Source organism: Pelobates fuscus, chromosome 5 (genome assembly GCF_036172605.1).
Source record: "Pelobates fuscus isolate aPelFus1 chromosome 5, aPelFus1.pri, whole genome shotgun sequence".
NCBI classification, from domain to species: Eukaryota; Metazoa; Chordata; class Amphibia; order Anura; family Pelobatidae; genus Pelobates; species Pelobates fuscus.
Genome location: NC_086321.1, coordinates 214079411 through 214098554, shown reverse-complemented (window position 1 = coordinate 214098554; position 19144 = coordinate 214079411). Strand labels below are relative to the sequence as shown.

The window sequence follows — 19144 nt, the reverse complement described above, 5'->3', positions numbered from 1 at the left end:
TATCTATGGAAATCTGCACTTTTTTCAAAATGAAAAAGAGAAGACACAATCTTCACACAGAAAGCTAAAGCGCATTAGGGGTCTAGAGTGTCCCTTTAATCACAACACCTGTCTTTTCAAAAATTGTTATGGTCTAAAAAACAAACAAACAAAAAAAAAATTATATTAATAAAACAATCAATTTATTTTTGCAACAGCAGGTAAGCAAGGGTCACCTTGCTGTAATTGATACGTACTTGATATTGCCCTATCTTATGGACAGATTTAAAAAAAAAAAAGACACATGAGCTCTATGGATATCAACAGAGAAATGTTAAAGAATTCCTGTAAACATGGGATTTAGAAATGATAAGTGTCACGAACGCACCCTACTTCAAGAGTGTGCGTGACGTAGTTGTGGTGGTGAAAGGGTTAAAGTTCACTATTTGTCTGCACTAGACCGGAAATAATGCCAAATCCCCCTAGACACCACCCCCTTGTGTTGCAGACCAATATCAATCCAAATGGAAACATTTAGTTCTATCTTCTAGGGATCGACCGATTATCTGTATTTTCGGCAATATCGGTATCGGCCAATAGAGATACCGATATTGCCGATAATACATCCCAGGACCGCCGGGTCCATTACAAGCCTGGTGGGGCCCACAGGTAGCCCTTACTTACCTTCCCAGCAGCTCCCTTTAGCTCCCCTGTGTAAATCTTGCGAGTCCCGCGGCCGTCAGAGCATTGCCACGGGTTACCATGGCAACGCTCCGCGCAGCACACAGGTCGCGAGATTTACACAGTGTAGCTGAAGGTAGCTGATGGGAAGGTAAGTAAGAGCTTGCTGGGCCCCCTCTGTACTTTCCATGCCACTGGGCCACCAGGGAACACCATATTTCCCCCTCCCTGGTCAAGTAAGAAGCAGGGAGGGGGACTGAAAAAAATAAATAATATTAAATATTACATACCTACAGAAACACACACACACTGCATTATATACACTGTGACAAAAGTACTCCTTTCCCTTGGTACCTTGTCCTGGGATTGGGGTCTTACACACAGTCTTTTCAGGCTTTAGAGACACTTCACACGCTGGATGAGGTAAAAGGACTTGCTCTTTTTATTGTGGTTCCAAAATAAATGCACAGTAAGGTATGAAAGGTTGTAACAAAATATATAAAACAAAATCCTTGCTCTTCTGAGCACTAACTAAACAAAATAATTAGCCGACTGGGTTGAAACTCTGGAACTGGACTTCTCACCTGTAGGTTCCAAGCAACTTCCAAAATGTGGAGTGGAGCACTGGCCATAGGCGTGCGCACGGGGTGTGCCGGGTGTGCCTGGGCACACCCTAATCCCACCTCCGTGCTGCACTGCCTCTGGGCAGACTGACATGTCGGGTCCTCGGTCTATGACCGAGGACCCGACACAGGAGGGGTCCCGGCGGCTTGCCCACAATGCCGCAGGGTGAGAAGCCCCTCCTGTCCGTCTGCCCTGATGGAGATCCGGCCTCAGTCTGCAGCTCCGCTTGGAGTGAGCTGCAGACTGAAGTGTCTCGCGATCTCCAGCCTGTCAGAGCGTTGCCGCGGCAACGCCCTGACTGGAGATCGCGAGACTCACCATGTGGTCTGCAGCTCACTCCCGGCGGAGCTGCAGACTGAAGAGAGATGGCGCCCACTGGACCACCAGGGCAGGTATTTAAAGCCCCCTCTGCCCTCTGTCACTCACTGCCCCCCCCACCCTGCCTCTGCCCCCATACCCCCACTAACCCCGTCACTACCCCTCTAACCCCCGTCACTACCCCTCTAACCCCCGTCACTACCCCTCTAACCCCCGTCACTACCCCTCTAACCCCCGTCACTACCCCCTAACCCCGTCACTGCCCCCCTACCCCCCCACCTCCTGTCCCTCCACCACCCCCCCCCCCCCACCTCCTGTCCCTCCACCACCCCCCCCCCCCACCTCCTGTCCCTCCACCACCCCCCCCCCCCCACCTCCTGTCCCTCCACCCCCCCCCCCCCACCTCCTGTCCCTCCACCACCCCCCCCCCCACCTCCTGTCCCTCCACCACCCCCCCCCCCCACCTCCTGTCCCTCCACCCCCCCCCCCCCCACCTCCTGTCCCTCCACCCCCCCCCCCCCCACCTCCTGTCCCTCCACCACCCCCACCCCCACCTCCTGTCCCTCCACCCCCCCCCCCCCCACCTCCTGTCCCTCCACCACCCCCCCCCCCACCTCCTGTCCCTCCACCCCCCCCCCCCACCTCCTGTCCCTCCACCCCCCCCCCCACCTCCTGTCCCTCCACCCCCCCCCCCCCCACCTCCTGTCCCTCCACCCCCCCCCCCCCCACCTCCTGTCCCTCCACCCCCCCCCCCCACCTCCTGTCCCTCCACCACCCCCCCCCCCCACCTCCTGTCCCTCCACCACCCCCCCCCCCCACCTCCTGTCCCTCCACCACCCCCCCCCACCTCCTGTCCCTCCACCACCCCCCCCCCCACCTCCTGTCCCTCCACCCCCCCCCCCCCACCTCCTGTCCCTCCACCACCCCCCCCCACCTCCTGTCCCTCCACCCCCCCCCCCCCCACCTCCTGTCCCTCCACCCCCCCCCCTCCTGTCCCTCCACCCCCCCCCCCACCTCCTGTCCCTCCACCCCCCCCCCCCCACCTCCTGTCCCTCCACCCCCCCCCCACCTCCTGTCCCTCCACCCCCCCCCCACCTCCTGTCCCTCCACCACCCCCCCCCCCCCACCTCCTGTCCCTCCACCACCCCCCCCCCCACCTCCTGTCCCTCCACCACCCCCCCCCACCTCCTGTCCCTCCACCCCCCCCCCCCCCACCTCCTGTCCCTCCACCACCCCCCCCCCACCTCCTGTCCCTCCACCACCCCCCCCCCCCCACCTCCTGTCCCTCCACCCCCCCCACCTCCTGTCCCTCCACCCCCCCCACCTCCTGTCCCTCTACCCCCCCACCTCCTGTCCCTCTACCCCCCCACCTCCTGTCCCTCTACCCCCCCACCTCCTGTCCCTCTACCCCCCCACCTCCTGTCCCTCTACCCCCCCACCTCCTGTCCCTCCACCCCCCCCACCTCCTGTCCCTCCACCCCCCCCACCTCCTGTCCCTCCACCCCCCCCACCTCCTGTCCCTCCACCCCCCCCACCTCCTGTCCCTCCACCCCCCCCACCTCCTGTCCCTCCACCCCCCCCACCTCCTGTCCCTCCACCCCCCCCACCTCCTGTCCCTCCACCCCCCCCACCTCCTGTCCCTCTACCCCCCCCACCTCCTGTCCCTCTACCCCCCCCACCTCCTGTCCCTCTACCCCCCCCACCTCCTGTCCCTCCACCCCCCCCACCTCCTGTCCCTCTACCCCCCCCACCTCCTGTCCCTCTACCCCCCCCACCTCCTGTCCCTCTACCCCCCCCACCTCCTGTCCCTCTACCCCCCACCTCCTGTCCCTCTACCCCCCACCTCCTGTCCCTCTACCCCCCACCTCCTGTCCCTCTACCCCCCAACCCCTGTTGCTGCCCCTCCACCCTAACCCCTGTCGCCCACACAGTGCACCCCTCACAATCATACACACTGTACCCCACACACACTGTACCCCTCACAATCACACACACTGCACCCCTCACAATTATACCACACTGTACCCCTCGCAATCACACACTGCACCGCTCACAATCACACACTGCACCGCTCACAATCACACACTGCACCGCTCACAATCACACACTGCACCGCTCACAATCACACACTGCACCGCTCACAATCACACTGCACATACATACATATATATATATATATATATATATATATATATATATATATATATGTATGTGTGTGTGTGTGTGTGTGTGTGTGTGTGTGTGTATGTATATATGTGTATATAAAAATACATATACACGCGGCGTGTGTGTTTGTGCTTTAGGGTGCACACCCTAATGCAACAGGCTGCGCACGCCTATGGCACTGGCCCATCCTACTCTCCAAGTGCTCCACCCCAGGGCCCAAATATACACATATTTAAAGTGCAATATTCATTTTAACATAACACATTTCCCTGGGGCTAATTACACAAAGTAGGAACCTTGCAAAATCTGGGGAGGTATATAGATTCCCTGCAGCACAATTCCTTGCTTTCGGTCACAACACACACACTACATTATATAAACACACTACACAAACACACTGTGTATATAATGCAGTGTGGTTATATAATGCAGTGTGTGTGTGTGTGTTTGTGTGGTGTGTATATATAATGCACACTGCATTATATACACACACACTACACAAACTGCATTATATACACACACACACACTACACAAACTGCATTATATACACACACACACTACACAAACTGCATTATACACACACACACACACTACACAAACTGCATTATACACACACACACACACTACACAAACTGCATTATACACACACACACTACACAAACTGCATTATACACACACACTACACAAACTGCATTATACACACACACACACACACTACACAAACTGCATTATACACACACACACACACACTACACAAACTGCATTATACACACACACACTACACAAACTGCATTATACACACACACACACACTACACAAACTGCATTATACACACACACACTACACAAACTGCATTATACACACACACACTACACAAACTGCATTATATACACACACACACTACACAAACTGCATTATACACACACACACTACACAAACTGCATTATATACACACACACTACACAAACACACTCTGCATTATACACACACACACTACACAAACACACTGCATCCACTACATACACACTACACAAACACACTGCATCCACTACATACACACTACACAAACACACTGCATCCACTACATACACACTACATACACACTACACAAATACACACTGCATCCACACTACACAAATACACACTGCATCCACTACATACACACTACACAAACACACACTGCATCCACTACATACACACTACACAAACACACTGCATCCACTACATACACACTACACAAACACACTGCATCCACTACATCCACTACATACACACTACACAAATACACACTGCATCCACTACATACACACTACACAAATACACACTGCATCCACTACATACACACTACACAAATACACACTGCATCCACTACAAACACACTACACACATACACACTGCATCCACTACAAACACACACTGCATCCACTACAAACACACACTGCATCCACTACAAACACACACTGCATCCACTACAAACACACACTGCATCCACTACAAACACACTACACAAATACACACTGCATCCACTACAAACACACACTGCATCCACTACAAACACACTACACAAACACACACAGCTCCCCTGTGTAAACACACTGCATCCACTACATGTGGCATGTATATTTTGTGCATTTACCTTTAGAAATAGTTTTTTTGTTTTTTTTTTAAATGGTGAATGTATAAATGTACAGAATATCGGTAAATTATCGGCTATCGGCTATCGGCCTGAAAGTTCACAGATTATCGGTATCGGCTCTAAAAAAAAAAAAAAAATTCAGTATCGGTCAATCCCTACTATCTTCTCTTATGTACCTGCCACAGAAATAATAATTGCATCTATGAATTTATTATTTTCCCATTCTTTACATATGTCGCAACCCTTACTTGCGACCCAATATGGCAGACATCACAATTCCTTCCTAGAAAAGGATTGGAGAGGAGGTAACTTTGATTTAAAATTAAGTAAAGAACAAATGCAATGGATTTTTAAATTAAATATCCTGGTTCCTTATGGTCTTAATTCAGGTTTTGAAATGTGTCACTTTTTAAAATGAAATTACTAATCTATGCCTTTAAATACTTTTGCTTTTATATAGTATATGTATAATAGCTATTTTTTAATTGTTTTATTTTTTTATGTATTATCCACATATGTGTCACTTTATGGGTGGCACTATGCATTTAAATTGATGATAGATTCTTTATTTATATACTGAACACATATGCACTTTAAATGGGCGGCGGGTGGGGGCCATAATGGTAATAAGGGGGGGGGGGGGACACCTATTTTCTTCCCCCCCCGGCCCCCACCCCTGGGTGGCGGGTGGGGGCCATAATGGTAATAAGGTGGGGGGGACACCTACTGTCTTCCCCCCCGGCCCCCACCCCTGGGTGGCGGGTGGGGGCCATAATGGTAATAAGGTGGGGGGGACACCTACTGTCCTCCCCCCCGGCCCCCACCCCTGGGCGGCGGGTGGGGGCCATAATGGTAATAGGTGGGGGGGAACCTACTGTCCTCCCCCCCGGCCCCCACCCCTAGGCGGCGGGTGGGGGCCATAATGATAATGGGGGGGAGCTACTGTCCTCCCCCTGCCCCCACCCCTGGGCGGCGGGTGGGGGCACTAAGTAAATCCCCCCCCCACCCCATTAAGGTGACTAGGGGTCCCTAAGCCCCTAGTCACCCACCCCCCACCCAAATAAAAATGCCCCTACCTACCCCCTACCTAAAAAAAATAATCCATCTTCACCCATGGAGGGCTCCGCGCAAACTGAGCTCCGCAGGGTGGGGGAAGGCTTATAAAGCCTTGCCCCGCCCTGCAATTAGGCTAAGAACACTCTGATTGGTGGGTTTAAGCCAATCAGAGTGCTCTTTGTCATTTTACAAACGTGGGAAAGTTCTTTGGAATTTCCCCACGCTGTGTAAAATGACACAGAGCACTGTGATTGGATGGCTTGAAATCCATCCAATCACAGTGCTCTGTGTCATTTTACAAGCGTGGGAAAATTCCAAAGAACTTTCCCACGCTTGTAAAATGACAAAGAGCACTCTGATTGGCTTAAACCCACCAATCAGAGTGTTCTTAGCCTAATTGCAGGGCGGGGCAAGGCTTTATAAGCCTTCCCCCGCCCTGCGGAGCTCAGTCTGCGCGGAGCCCTCCATGGGTGAAGATGGATTATTTTTTTTTGCGCTCGTTTTTTTTTTTTTTTCAACGGGTATGATGGTTTTTTATTTGCCCTTTTTTGGGGCTGAAAAATGAAGATTTTAGAAAAAAAGAAGACGTTGAATGGTAAGTTTAATTTTACTTTACAGGTTAGCAATTTTATTCCCCCCCTCACTATTTTTTAGGGTGAGGGGGGTAGGTAGGGGCATTTTTATTTGGGTGGGTGACTAGGGGCTTGGGGACCCCTAGTCACCTTGATGGGGGGGGGGGGGGAGAATTACTTAGTGCCCCCACCCGCCGCCCAGGGGTGGGGGCCAGGGGGAAGGACAGTAGGTCCCCCCCCTTATTACCATTATGGCCCCCACCCGCCGCCCAGGGGTGGGGGCCAGGGGGAGGACAGTAGGTCCCCCCCCCTTTATTACCATTATGGCCCCCACCCGCCGCCCAGGGGTGGGGGCCGGGGGGGAGGACAGTAGGTCCCCCACCTCATTATCTTTATGGCCCCCACCCACCGCTCAGGGGTGGGGGTCGGGGGGGGGACAATAGGTCTCCCTCCCTTATTTTACTTTAGGGCCCCCACCCGTCGTTTAGGGGTGGGGGGCAATAGTTTTTTTGTTTTTTTTTATATACAGTGAGCAGCCACAGGCTGCTCACTGCTTACTAGACATGCCCCTACTCGCGGTATAGCGAGTAGGGGCATATTATTTACTAATACTAAGTCATTTTTACTTTGTGTTAGTAAATTTGGCTGAAAGAACAATTTAGGTCTTTCAGCCTTTTAGTAGATAGCTCCCTAATACCGTGGGAATTAGGGAGTTATCTACTAAGCGGCTGCAAGATGCAGCCACAGCAATGAATAGGATCGGAGATTCATTCATTAGAATGAAATTCCGATCCGAACAAAGTGCCGAATTGCGTTCTAAAACAAACAAACATACTGTTCTCATTCAGTTAGAACGCAATTCGGCAGTTTCGTCTAAAATTACAGGAAGCATCGCAGGAACACAGAGGAAAGGTAAGGATTATGGGAAAATTGCTCTGACCAGCGGAAATGAAGCACACTTTGCTCCTCCGCTGGTCAGAGCTGGTCAAGCGGAGGAATCCTCCATAAGACAAAGAGTCCCTACTTTGTCTTATGATTTTAAAGAAAACTAAAGAAGACAGGAAGAAAAGAATAACAGATCCCGAGAGAGGGGGAGAAGAGGAAGAGATAAGTTCGGAAAGGTAAGTTCGGCATGACAGTGCCGCTTTAAGCAGGACTCCTTATACAAGGAGGATCAGACAGATATACCCAGCTGAGGAAGCCGAGAATTACCCTTATGCCCAGATTATATAGTGTATTTGTATTATTATACATAAGATACTGCACCATATTTACTTTTCTGCTTTTCTGCCCAAATTTAGGATTGAAAGAAAATTACAACATCAAAGAAGGGAAAGGTCGCCTTAACGGACCTTTTGGCGTTTTACCCCTGAGCTAGGCATATAGCTCGGGTAAATGTGAGTAGTTCCATATATATACGTTCACTCTCACTCTATTCCTACTATTTGACACTATTGGAGTCCTTTGTTCTTTTTACTCCTTTCCCAAGTGTTTTCTGTGAAATTTTAAGAATAACTACTCGTATTGTACTAGTTAAGTATATTTACCTGGATACTTTTTAAGCGCTACACCGTTTTGTTTTTCTTGATCACAATTCTTTCCCCTATGGTTAAGTTAGGCCAATGGGCTTGTTTAGCAGATAGCGCTTGTCACATTCCAAATATAACAAAAATGAGGCTTAATTATTATTATGTGGGTAAATATTAATGTTTTTTTTCCTTTTGGATATGATACTGGAACAAGGCTAATGGCCATTAGCATATCAAAGAGATTGACCCATCAACTAAGAAGTACAGGCCATATGGCTGAGCCAGACATTCGGGCGAAGATTTTCCAGTGTAGAACCTCACACCTTTCAGAGCCTTTGAGTAATTACAGAATCCATTCATAAGATAAAACCCTTTTCACATTCCTATGGAATTTACATCTTCTGTCACCTCTTCTGTCATCTGACCTTTCATACAATCAAATTAACCCCCTTTGACCTTGACCATATTACATCTCTACCAGACAAACAATTATCAATGCACTACACAAATTACATTAAACGACAATATTCCATAGTGCAATAATGAGTTATGCATCCTTGCCGTGACAATAAGATTTTTTTTGGTGAAAGTTTGCAACTGAAAAACCTTTATGGACATCAAGCATGCAGGCTTGAGGGAGCATGGCAGCTAAAAACTTCTTTGATAAAGAGATACTTGGGCCATTTAATCAGATAGACTTTAGATGAAATAGAAAATAATGCTACAAGACATTGTGGGAACAATACAAAACCAACATGAACATTCTTTTTATTAAATGACCGGAGATTAAAGGGTAATAGGACAGGAACACAACCATGTATATTTCTGACCCTATAATGTTAAAACCCCCTATCTAGCCCCCTGGCCCATCCCTTGCCCCCTAAATATAGAACAATCTTAACATTTACTCCAGTCTGTATCAGAAGTGTTGTTCTGAGCCAATCACAATGCTTTCACATAGGAAAGCACTGGATTGGCTCTAGATTGTCAAGGAGGCAGATCAGGGGCAGAGCCAGCACAAGGCAAACACAGCCCTGGCCAATAAGCATTTTCTCATAGAAATGCATTGAATCAATGCATCTCTATGAGGAAAGTTCAGTGTCTTCATACATGTCAGTCACAGTGTGCAGCACTGCCCCAGGAAGCACCTCTAATTGCTATCTGAGGAGTGGCCAGTGGAAGTATCCCTAGGCTGTAATGTAAACACTGCATTTTCTCTGAAAAGAGTGTTTACTGCAAAAAGCTTGAAGGTAATTATTTTACTCACCAGAACAAATACAATAAGCTGTAGTTATTCTGGTGACTATAGTGTCCCTTTAACTTGTATTCTTTTAAAAATTTATTTGGAGTGCAAGTGTAAAAGAAATTGAGGTTTCAGTTGCAATTCGTAGTGACAGTGGGAGACTTAGAATATATTTCTAGCTATTTATTTCACTGAAAGAGCATATCTCCACAGATTCATTTTCATCCATTGCTTTCATTATCACAAAACAAAGTTATTGAAAAGAAACAGTTAATATGTCAGACATTCTATTCACTCAGGCAAAATTCACTTTATTATTACTATCATAAAATTAGTTGTTACAATGCCAGGAATACCCTGTCCCATTTACCCTGTAATGGGGCAAACTGTTTAGTAAGAGGTTTGCCCTCATACCTGGGTCCACACCAAGCTCCAATGCTCTCTTGTGGTCAGATGACTGACGGAGAAGCTGCGGCTGTAGATATTTATTAGCTTAGCGTGTCAACTGACATTCTGTACAACAAGAGGTACACATAATTGCAAATAGCCAACCCAGAGCTCCAGGCAGTAGAGGTGTTAAACTCTATGTTCAGCACTTCAAAGTGATACACTACACATGCAGACTACAGGCACCATGACCACTTAAAATCATTGAAGTAATCATGGTGTTTGATAAAACTTTTAAAAATGACAAAAGATAAGATAACCTTTGAAATGTTAGTGGAGACACAAAAACAGGACCATATAACATTATGAATAGAAATGTAATTTAAGCAGAAAATCAATATTATACAGTACTTACTATTTCGTGGAATCAGAAAGCTGATATTCCCGTCTTCGGTCGTAACACTCTTGAATGCCTGGATCATTCCATAAATACTTTATTGCATCTACATAAGGGTTCTCAAATGTGGATACCTTCTCAACATCAACTTCTCTAATTAACAGTGCATGGCCCTGTCAAAGAAAATAAATATTTTAAAGAAAGAACACACCCCAACATGCTTGATATAAATAGTGCACTGATCCCTCCACATTAAATCATTGTCAATAATGTGATGTGTTTTTTTTTGTAACATAGAACACAATATTATCTAAACCTGTGTTAGCCAACACCTCCTTGTGCATATTGTTTAATGAATTATCTACAGCAGAGTTTCCCAATTGGTGTTCCGCAGAACACAAATGGGATTCCGCCAAAATATCGGGAAACAAAATGGCCACCGCGATAATTAAGGCGGGCAGCGAGGGAGCTGAGCAGGGGAGAGTGGTCCCTTGCCGCCTGCCTCAATTGTTCGGTGGCCACTATCGCAGCGCACACAGCAGTGATGCCGGAGCCGGAATATGACGTCACTCCGTCTCTGACATCACCAAGAGGCGCGCGAGAGAGCTTAGCAAGAAGATTACTTCTCCCTTGCCGCCCCAAGGGACCCCAGGGACTGCACGCCAGCCACTCAGTCCAGCAGCCCCTCTGGACCTCAGGGGCTGCACGCCAGCCGCTCAGCCCAGCAGCCTCACTGGACCCCAGGGAAATAGAGACTCCATGCCAGCACTCCCAAAGTTAGGGAGGTTGGGTGGAGTAAAAGTTAAAAAATAAATAAATTTTAAAAAATTGTGTGTATGTGTGTGTGTCAGTGAGAGTGTATGCATGTTTCAGTGAGAGTGTATGTGTATGTGTGTCTGTCAGAGTATGTGTGTGAGTGCGTGTCAGCGTATGCATCTGTGTGCCAAGGTTTGTGTATGTGTCACTGTGTGTATCTGTGTGTGTGCGTATGTCAGTATGTGTGCATTGGTGTGTGTGCATGTGCCAGTGTATATCAGTGTGCTTGTATGTGCCTATGTGTGTGTGTATATGAGACTGTGTGTATGTGCCAGTGTGCGTATCTGTCACTGTGTGCATATGAGTTTGTGTATCTGTGTGTCAAGTCGTGTGTATCCGTGTGCGTGTATCTGTGTGCCAAAGTTACACACACCGGCACATACAAACACAGATACACACACTGACACACAGTTACATGCAAACACACACTGTGTGTCAAAGTGTGTGTCTCTGTGTGTCACTATGTGCCAGTATATGTGTGTATGTGTGTATGTGTATGTGTGTGTGTGTGTGTGTGTGTGTGTGTGTATCTGTGTGTCAGATTCCAACACCTTGATACACAGACACACACTGGCACATACAAACACAGAGAGAGAGAAAGGAGAGAAAGAGAAAAACAATTAAAGGGACACTATAGTCACCAGAACAACTATAGCTTAATGTAGTTGTTCTGGTGAGTATAATCATTGCCTTCAAGCATTTTAATGCAAACACTTCCTTTTCAGAAAAGAAAATAATAAATTAATTAAAATCGGCCCAGGGCTCTTTTTACATTTTTGTGGTGTTTACGTTTAGCTGTAATTTTCCTCTTACTAATTTACTGTACCCACACATATTATATAACGCTTTTCTCCCCATTAAATTATCTTTCTAAAGATACCATTATATTCATCATATCATACTATAATTTTTTTTTATAAAATATGATCAAAAAATGTAAAAAAAAAAAAAACAAATACACTTTTTCCAACGTTGACCCCCAAAATCTGTTACACATCTACAATCGCCAAAAAACACTCGTGCTAAATAGTTTCATGACAACCTAAGGTACTTGGGGTATTTTGACTCTTTTCATGCTGGTCATCATGCACCCATTTTTGAAGCCAGCCAATGTAATTTACCCCCATAAAACCATATATATGTGAAAAGTAGACACCCTGAGGAATTTTAAATGTTGGTATTTTAACACTTTCCATGCACTAATTCTACCACCAGTCTGTGTCAAACGTTTGGGTAGTCATTTTTTTGTGTTTTCTTCTTCTCAATTTTAGGCATGGGTTCTCAGTTCCTGTTATGTGTTACTGACAAAGAACACCCAGATATGTGTTTAGTAACATCTCCTGAGTACAACAGTGCCCGCAATGTACAGGTTTTATGTGTTTTTGCAAACTTACAGGGGTCGAATGTAGGGCTTTCCCCTTTTCCATGTTTGCACATAGAAATTTGCCAGATTGGTTTGTATGTTGCCTTTGAGACAGTATAGCAGCCCAGGAATGAAAATTAAACCATCATGGCATACCATTTGTAAAAGTAGAAAACACGGTATTCAAAATGGGGTATGTCCAGTCTTTTGTAGTAGCTACTTAGTCACAAACGCTGGCCAAAGTTAGCGTTTTTGTTTTTTTCTATAATATATAATATATATATATATATACACACACACAATTTTGCTTTTTAACTGTAAGTCTATATTTAAGCACTTTTAACGGTTGTGGATATAGATTTTTAGATCACTGTTCCGCTATGTTTTGCATGAGTTCTCTTATGTATACAGGTTGCTATAACAACCTGGTATACTCTTCGTTCACTTGCATGCTATTTCCTGACTTTAGCACCACGTGATTTTCCGTTGCCGCGGCAACGCGTGACATCAACACGGCACGTGTGGGCATGGCTTCGTCCACACATGCACATGGGACACTGGGGAACGCTATTGGCACCACTCCCACTATTCTCAGCACCAGGGGTAAGTAATTTTTCACTAATTTAATTTATGTTTTCTCTATATAAATACATTGTTTTACCACATTATTCATGCCTGATCCTGATGAAAGGAAACGTTGATCGTATTTTTTATTGGATAATCAATAAACTACATTTTTTAAACTTTAAAGACAGAGAGTGCTGATCACTATCTACACACACACACACATATATATACACATATACACACACACACATACACATACACACTTTTATTTCCTATAGATTTATAATATACTATAATTAAAGCATTTTATATACAATTCAGGCGATATTTCCGGGACCACTACACTACAGGGCGAGGCAACGCCTGAAAGTGAACGGCGTACGTTCCAGACAGTCCTACGACCCCTGGATACTACTTTCAGCAGACGTAAGGACAGAGCTCCACTGGCGGCTCCTACACATGAAAGCCTGGAAGGGCAAAGCAATCTTTGGCTCTCTCCAGATTTCATTGTGGAAACGGACACCAGCCTCTGGGGCTGGGGGGCTCATTACACTGCTTCCTCTACGGGGGGACCTTGGTGGGACGAGGAGACCAACCTCCACATCAACAGCCTAGAATTGGTCGCAGGGTCCATCTCAATCTGGCCAAAAGAAATGTCAAACTGCTGCATCCTACTCCGCGTGAACAATTTCTCTGCGGTGCAATATATAATTCTCCACAGAGGCCACCAAAGGCATCTACAGATTCCACCTCTCGTGCAAAATCACGTTGAAAGCGGAATATCTCCCGGGGATTACCAACCTGACGGCAGATTGGTTCTCCCGCTACGCACAAGACGGAGGCGACTGGAAGCTAAAACACATCTGTATTTTTGGAGTTGAAACACCTCAGGAACCCACTTCATCTGGACCCGTTTTCCTCCCGGACCATTCACTAGCTACCGAACTACTACAGCTGGCTCCAGGATCCGAACTGCACGGCAGTGGACACGTTTCTTCAACCATGGCCAACACACGGAGCATATGCATTCCCTCCATTTTCCATGCTGGCGGGAGTACTCCGCCACACATGAATCCTCATAGCACCTCTCTGGCAGAGTCAAGCATGGTTCCCGGACCTATTGAAGTTGTCCCAAGATCACCCACTTCTTCTCCCATCCTTCCCTCTAATTCGGACGGGACAACTTCATCCCTCATCCTGGAACAGAAGCTTGTTCTAGTGGCCTGGACGATTACTGGAGATCCCGATCAGTCCTGGGCTTATCGCAAGCGGCTAAGGACCTCTTATAGGACTCTTGGGGCCCTGGCACCAGGAAATGCTACATCTCGGCATGGCCCTCTGGGAGTCGGTGTCTAGAGAGGGATTCTGATCCCTTAATGCACCTAATCCCTATCATTGTGAACTATTTATCTCAGCTTTTTCCCCCAGGTCGATTGTATCGTTCCCCTAAATGCTCCTAAATATTTTTCGTCTCTTGGACATAGAAGTGGTGCTGCATTCCCTTAGGGATTGGCCTGATAATCCGGGTCTCTTAGGCAATTATCAGCTAAATTTACCCTTCTATTTCGGACATCATGCACTGCATGGATTGGATACGTGAGGGTACCTTTAGAGTATTCTACTTTTGCAAAGTTACTCATGCTTCTTTCGCTCTTCTTAATAATCAGCGTTAAAAATGCAAATGAAGCCTCCTGTCATGTGGTAAAATTGTAGATTATGCCAACGTAGTGTACCTATAATCTTAATTTTAGTAATGACAGAAGGCGAATATTTCCCTCCCGTATTTCTCTTCCCTCCCTTTCTGTATAGAATGTATCAGGGTTTCTGTGCTGAACTATAATAATGTGGGGGGGGGGGAGGGGGGGGGAGGGAGGGAGGGGAGAAGGGGGTGTCAAGGTTCTATAGTAATCTGAGGTCTACTCGATTGTATGTTCATAAGAGTTAGCATAATGTAGTTAAATATATGCGGACACTCTTCCATTTCAGATGCCTCTCGCTTTTTTCTTTCAGTGTAATTGGTTCTCTTCTGGAGTCAAATATACAGCATTGGCGGATCCAGGATTCTCCCCTGCCAGCTAATGCAGGGCTGGCATTGTCCAAGCGCCAGCCCTGCAATGTGCCTGCAAACCGGGGAGGGTGATCAGTGATCTTCCTCCCCGGTCCGCAGACACTGTGCTGACAGCCGTCAGGGGAGGGAGGAGAGGACCCGGGAGCTCAGGCCGCAGCTCCTCCGGGTCCTCCTCTCGCGAGATTTGGAGCGTTGCCGTGGTTACTACGGCAACGCTCCAAATCTCGCAAGAGTGAACTCTAGCCCTGGAGCGCGGGCTAGAGTTCACTGTAACCACTGGACCACCAGGGATTCCCCATTGGGACCACCAGGGATTCCCCATTGGGACCACCAGGGATTCCCCATTGGGACCACCAGGGATCCAGAAATGTCCCCCCTCCTCCTCAATAAAGGTAAGAAGGGAGGGGGAACATAAATATATTTATTTTATTAAATACTTTTTTTATTTATTTATTAAAAAGCCTCCCTTCCCTCCCCCCACATACAAACACTGCCCCCATACACACACTACACACACTGCCCCCACACACACACTGCCCCCACACACACACACTGCCCCCATACACACACTGCACACACTGCCCCACAAACACTGCCCCCATACGCACACTACACACACTGCCCCACAAACACTGTCCCCATACACACACTGCCCCGCACACAGACACATACAGTGCCCTACACACACTGCTGCCCTCCCATACACACATTGCGCCCCACACACACACACACACACGAGCCCCCATACACACATTGCCCCACACACACACACACACGAGCCCCCATACACACATTGCCCCACACACACACACACACGAGCCCCCATACATACATACAGTGCCCCCCCATACACACACTGCCCCACACAGACATACACTGCCCCCCCATACACACACTGCCCCACACAGACATACAGTGACCCCCATACACACACTGCCCCACACAGACATACAGTGCCCCCCCATACACACACTGCCCCCTAACACACACACTGCCGCCCTTACGCACTCACACTCACTTCACCGCTCACACACACACACTGCACCTTTCACACACACTTCACCCCTAACACACACCACTTCTCCTATGCCCTATATCCCAGCAGACCCCAGGTAAGTTGTCAAACTGTTCTTAAACGGTATGACTACTTACTCTGGGGTGGGATCCTGGCACTACTGGCACCATAACTACTACACTGAGCTGTAGTGGTTATTGTGCCAGGATTTTTTTTTTTTTTTTTAAATAATCTACAAGTGCCCCTCCCGAGATCAGGCTTTGGATCCGCCACGGAGATACAGTTATAAGTTTATTTGGCTATTTCCCCCTTCTGGATCTATGGAATTCAGCATTGATTATTTGGAACTTTGCCATCCGTTTGTCGTTCATAGTTTATGTATTTGTTACCTGTTTATTGTCACTAAAAAGAAAGATGAAGGGCGTGGTCTTACAGGGCCTCCTTTTTTTCTGATTGTTTGTTTCTGTGCTGCTGGAGACTTTCAGTAAAGAGAGTTATACAAAGATTCGCCTCCTGTCATTACTAAAATTAAGATTATAGGTACACTACGTTAGCATAGAAACAGAATGTGACGGCAGATAAGAACCAGTCGGCCCATCAAGTCTGCCCAGTTTTCTAAATACTTTCACTAGTCCATGGCCTTATCTTATAGCTAGGATAGCCTTATGCATATCCCATGCATGCTTAAACTCCTTTACGGTGTAAACCTCTACCACTTCAGCAGGCATGCTATTCCATCATCCACAACCCTCTCAGTAAAGTAATACTTCCTGATATTTTTAAACCTTTGCCCCTCTAATTTAAGACTATGTCCTCTTGTTGTGGTAGTTTTTCTTCTTTTAAATATAGTCTCCTCCTTTACTGCGTTGATTCTATTTATATATTTAAATGTTTCTATCATATCCTTCCCACCCCCTGTCTTGTCTTTCCTCCAAGATATACATGTTAAATTCCTTTAGCCTTTCCTTGTAAGTTTTATCCTGCAATCCATGAACCAGTTAGTAGCCCTTCTCAAATCAAATATTCTGTACCCTTCCATTGGGGTTTTTACATCCAAGATGCATTATCTTGCACTTATCCACATTAAATGTCAATTGACACAACTCTGACCATTTTTCTAGTTTACCTAAATCATTTGCCATCATTATCATCAGCAAAACCTTACCATCAATACCTCCTGCAATATCACTAATAAAAATATTAAAGAGAATGGGTCCAAGTAGAAATTACTGAGGTACCCCACTGGTGACAAGCCCATGCTTCGAATATACTCCATTGACTACAACTCTCTGTTGCCTGTCACTCAGCCACTGCCTTACCCATTCAACAATATTGAATCCAAACTAAAGATTGCAGTTTATGGTTAAGCCTTCTATGTGCAACAGTGTCAAAAGCCTTACTGAAATCTAGGTAAGCAATGTCTACTGCACCACCCTGATCTATTATTTTAGTTAGCCAATCAAAAAAAGAAATAAGATTAGTTCGGCATGATCTCCCTGAAGTAAACCCATGTTTTTTTTTCTCTGATATTAAAATCCATGTGTTTTAGATGTTCAACAATCTTATTCTTTAACATGGTTTACATTACTTTCCCCACTACTGAAGGTTTACTGGCCTACTACCTTTCTTGTGAATGAACATTCGCGAACTTCCAATCTTCTGGGACTACTCCTGTTAACAATGATTGGTTAAATAAATCTGTTAATGGTTTTCATGGTACACCACCAAGCTCTTTCAATAACTTTGGGTGTATTCCATCAGGTTCCAATAATCTACAATTCATTGGTGTGCTTAAAAGTGGTCACATCCCATTATAATAATATGGCCATACTAATGGTGCAAGTAAGGTGTAAAATAAAAGTCAAAGGAAATGAAAAATATTTGTGGTCTACTACCAAAAAAATAAAAAAATGCAAATAACCTAATTAGTAGCTTTACCTAAAAGGTATTATCACTTTGTGTCTGCATTAATCAAAGGAGCATTAATGCTATTTGTGCAAACAAGCCATCGCTTCCTCAAACTGTTGCCATTGACAAAACACCCACAGCTTTCCTTCGCCTATGAACAGTAGTGCTGTCATCTAGTGGTGAAAGTGTGTATGGTTATTAAACTGAAGCATAAGCCTAAATGTGAGATGCAGCAATAAAAACAAAAACTAAAATAACCCAAACACCATTTATTTATAGTTTTAGTCTTTCTTGCTACATGTTACCAAACTGGATCTGGATATGAATTTGAATCAAAAAGAGGTGAACAGTGCCTTTCTTTAAGTGATTAGGAAGCAAGTTACATGCTGGAGTATTGCATGCACAATGCAACAGGCAGGAAAAGGTGATGTGGACTGATAACTGCAAGCTGCGTGGGAGCAGTCAGTGAACAGGCTTGGCTTCTCAGTCTGTATTTGTAAAATTAATTTTCTGATGGAGGTCTGCTAAGGCAATGGGAAACTATATACTTTTCAAACACTTTCCCATTACCTGGTCTTTTCTGTCAAACCATTCGCCACTTACTATCAGCCTTCATGGTAGATGGGAGCCGTTTTAGGAGCTTGTAAATGGAAGCGCTTGTCTTAGGACCTCTTTTTAGCAAATTCATTCAGTGCAGTTCTATTTCACTGGCTGAGCATCAGTTAATCGTTCTTAGCTCAGACAGAGGAGCTTTTGACTGGTCTAGAGGGTGTTGCAGAGGCAGGGAAGTGCACCCGGAAGACCATTCTAAAATGCTA

At 46.3% G+C, this 19144-nt stretch overlaps 1 protein-coding gene across 1 annotated transcript in view; it reads right to left on the bottom strand.

The window, feature by feature from the left end:
- LOC134611300 (guanine nucleotide-binding protein G(q) subunit alpha) overlaps positions 1–19144 on the bottom strand; it is a 141241-nt gene that overhangs the window by 26866 nt on the left and 95231 nt on the right. The window contains exon 3 of the mRNA XM_063455023.1: positions 10608–10762. Coding sequence (XP_063311093.1) covers positions 10608–10762 — 155 coding nt within the window. The remainder of the gene's footprint in view (positions 1–10607; positions 10763–19144) is intronic.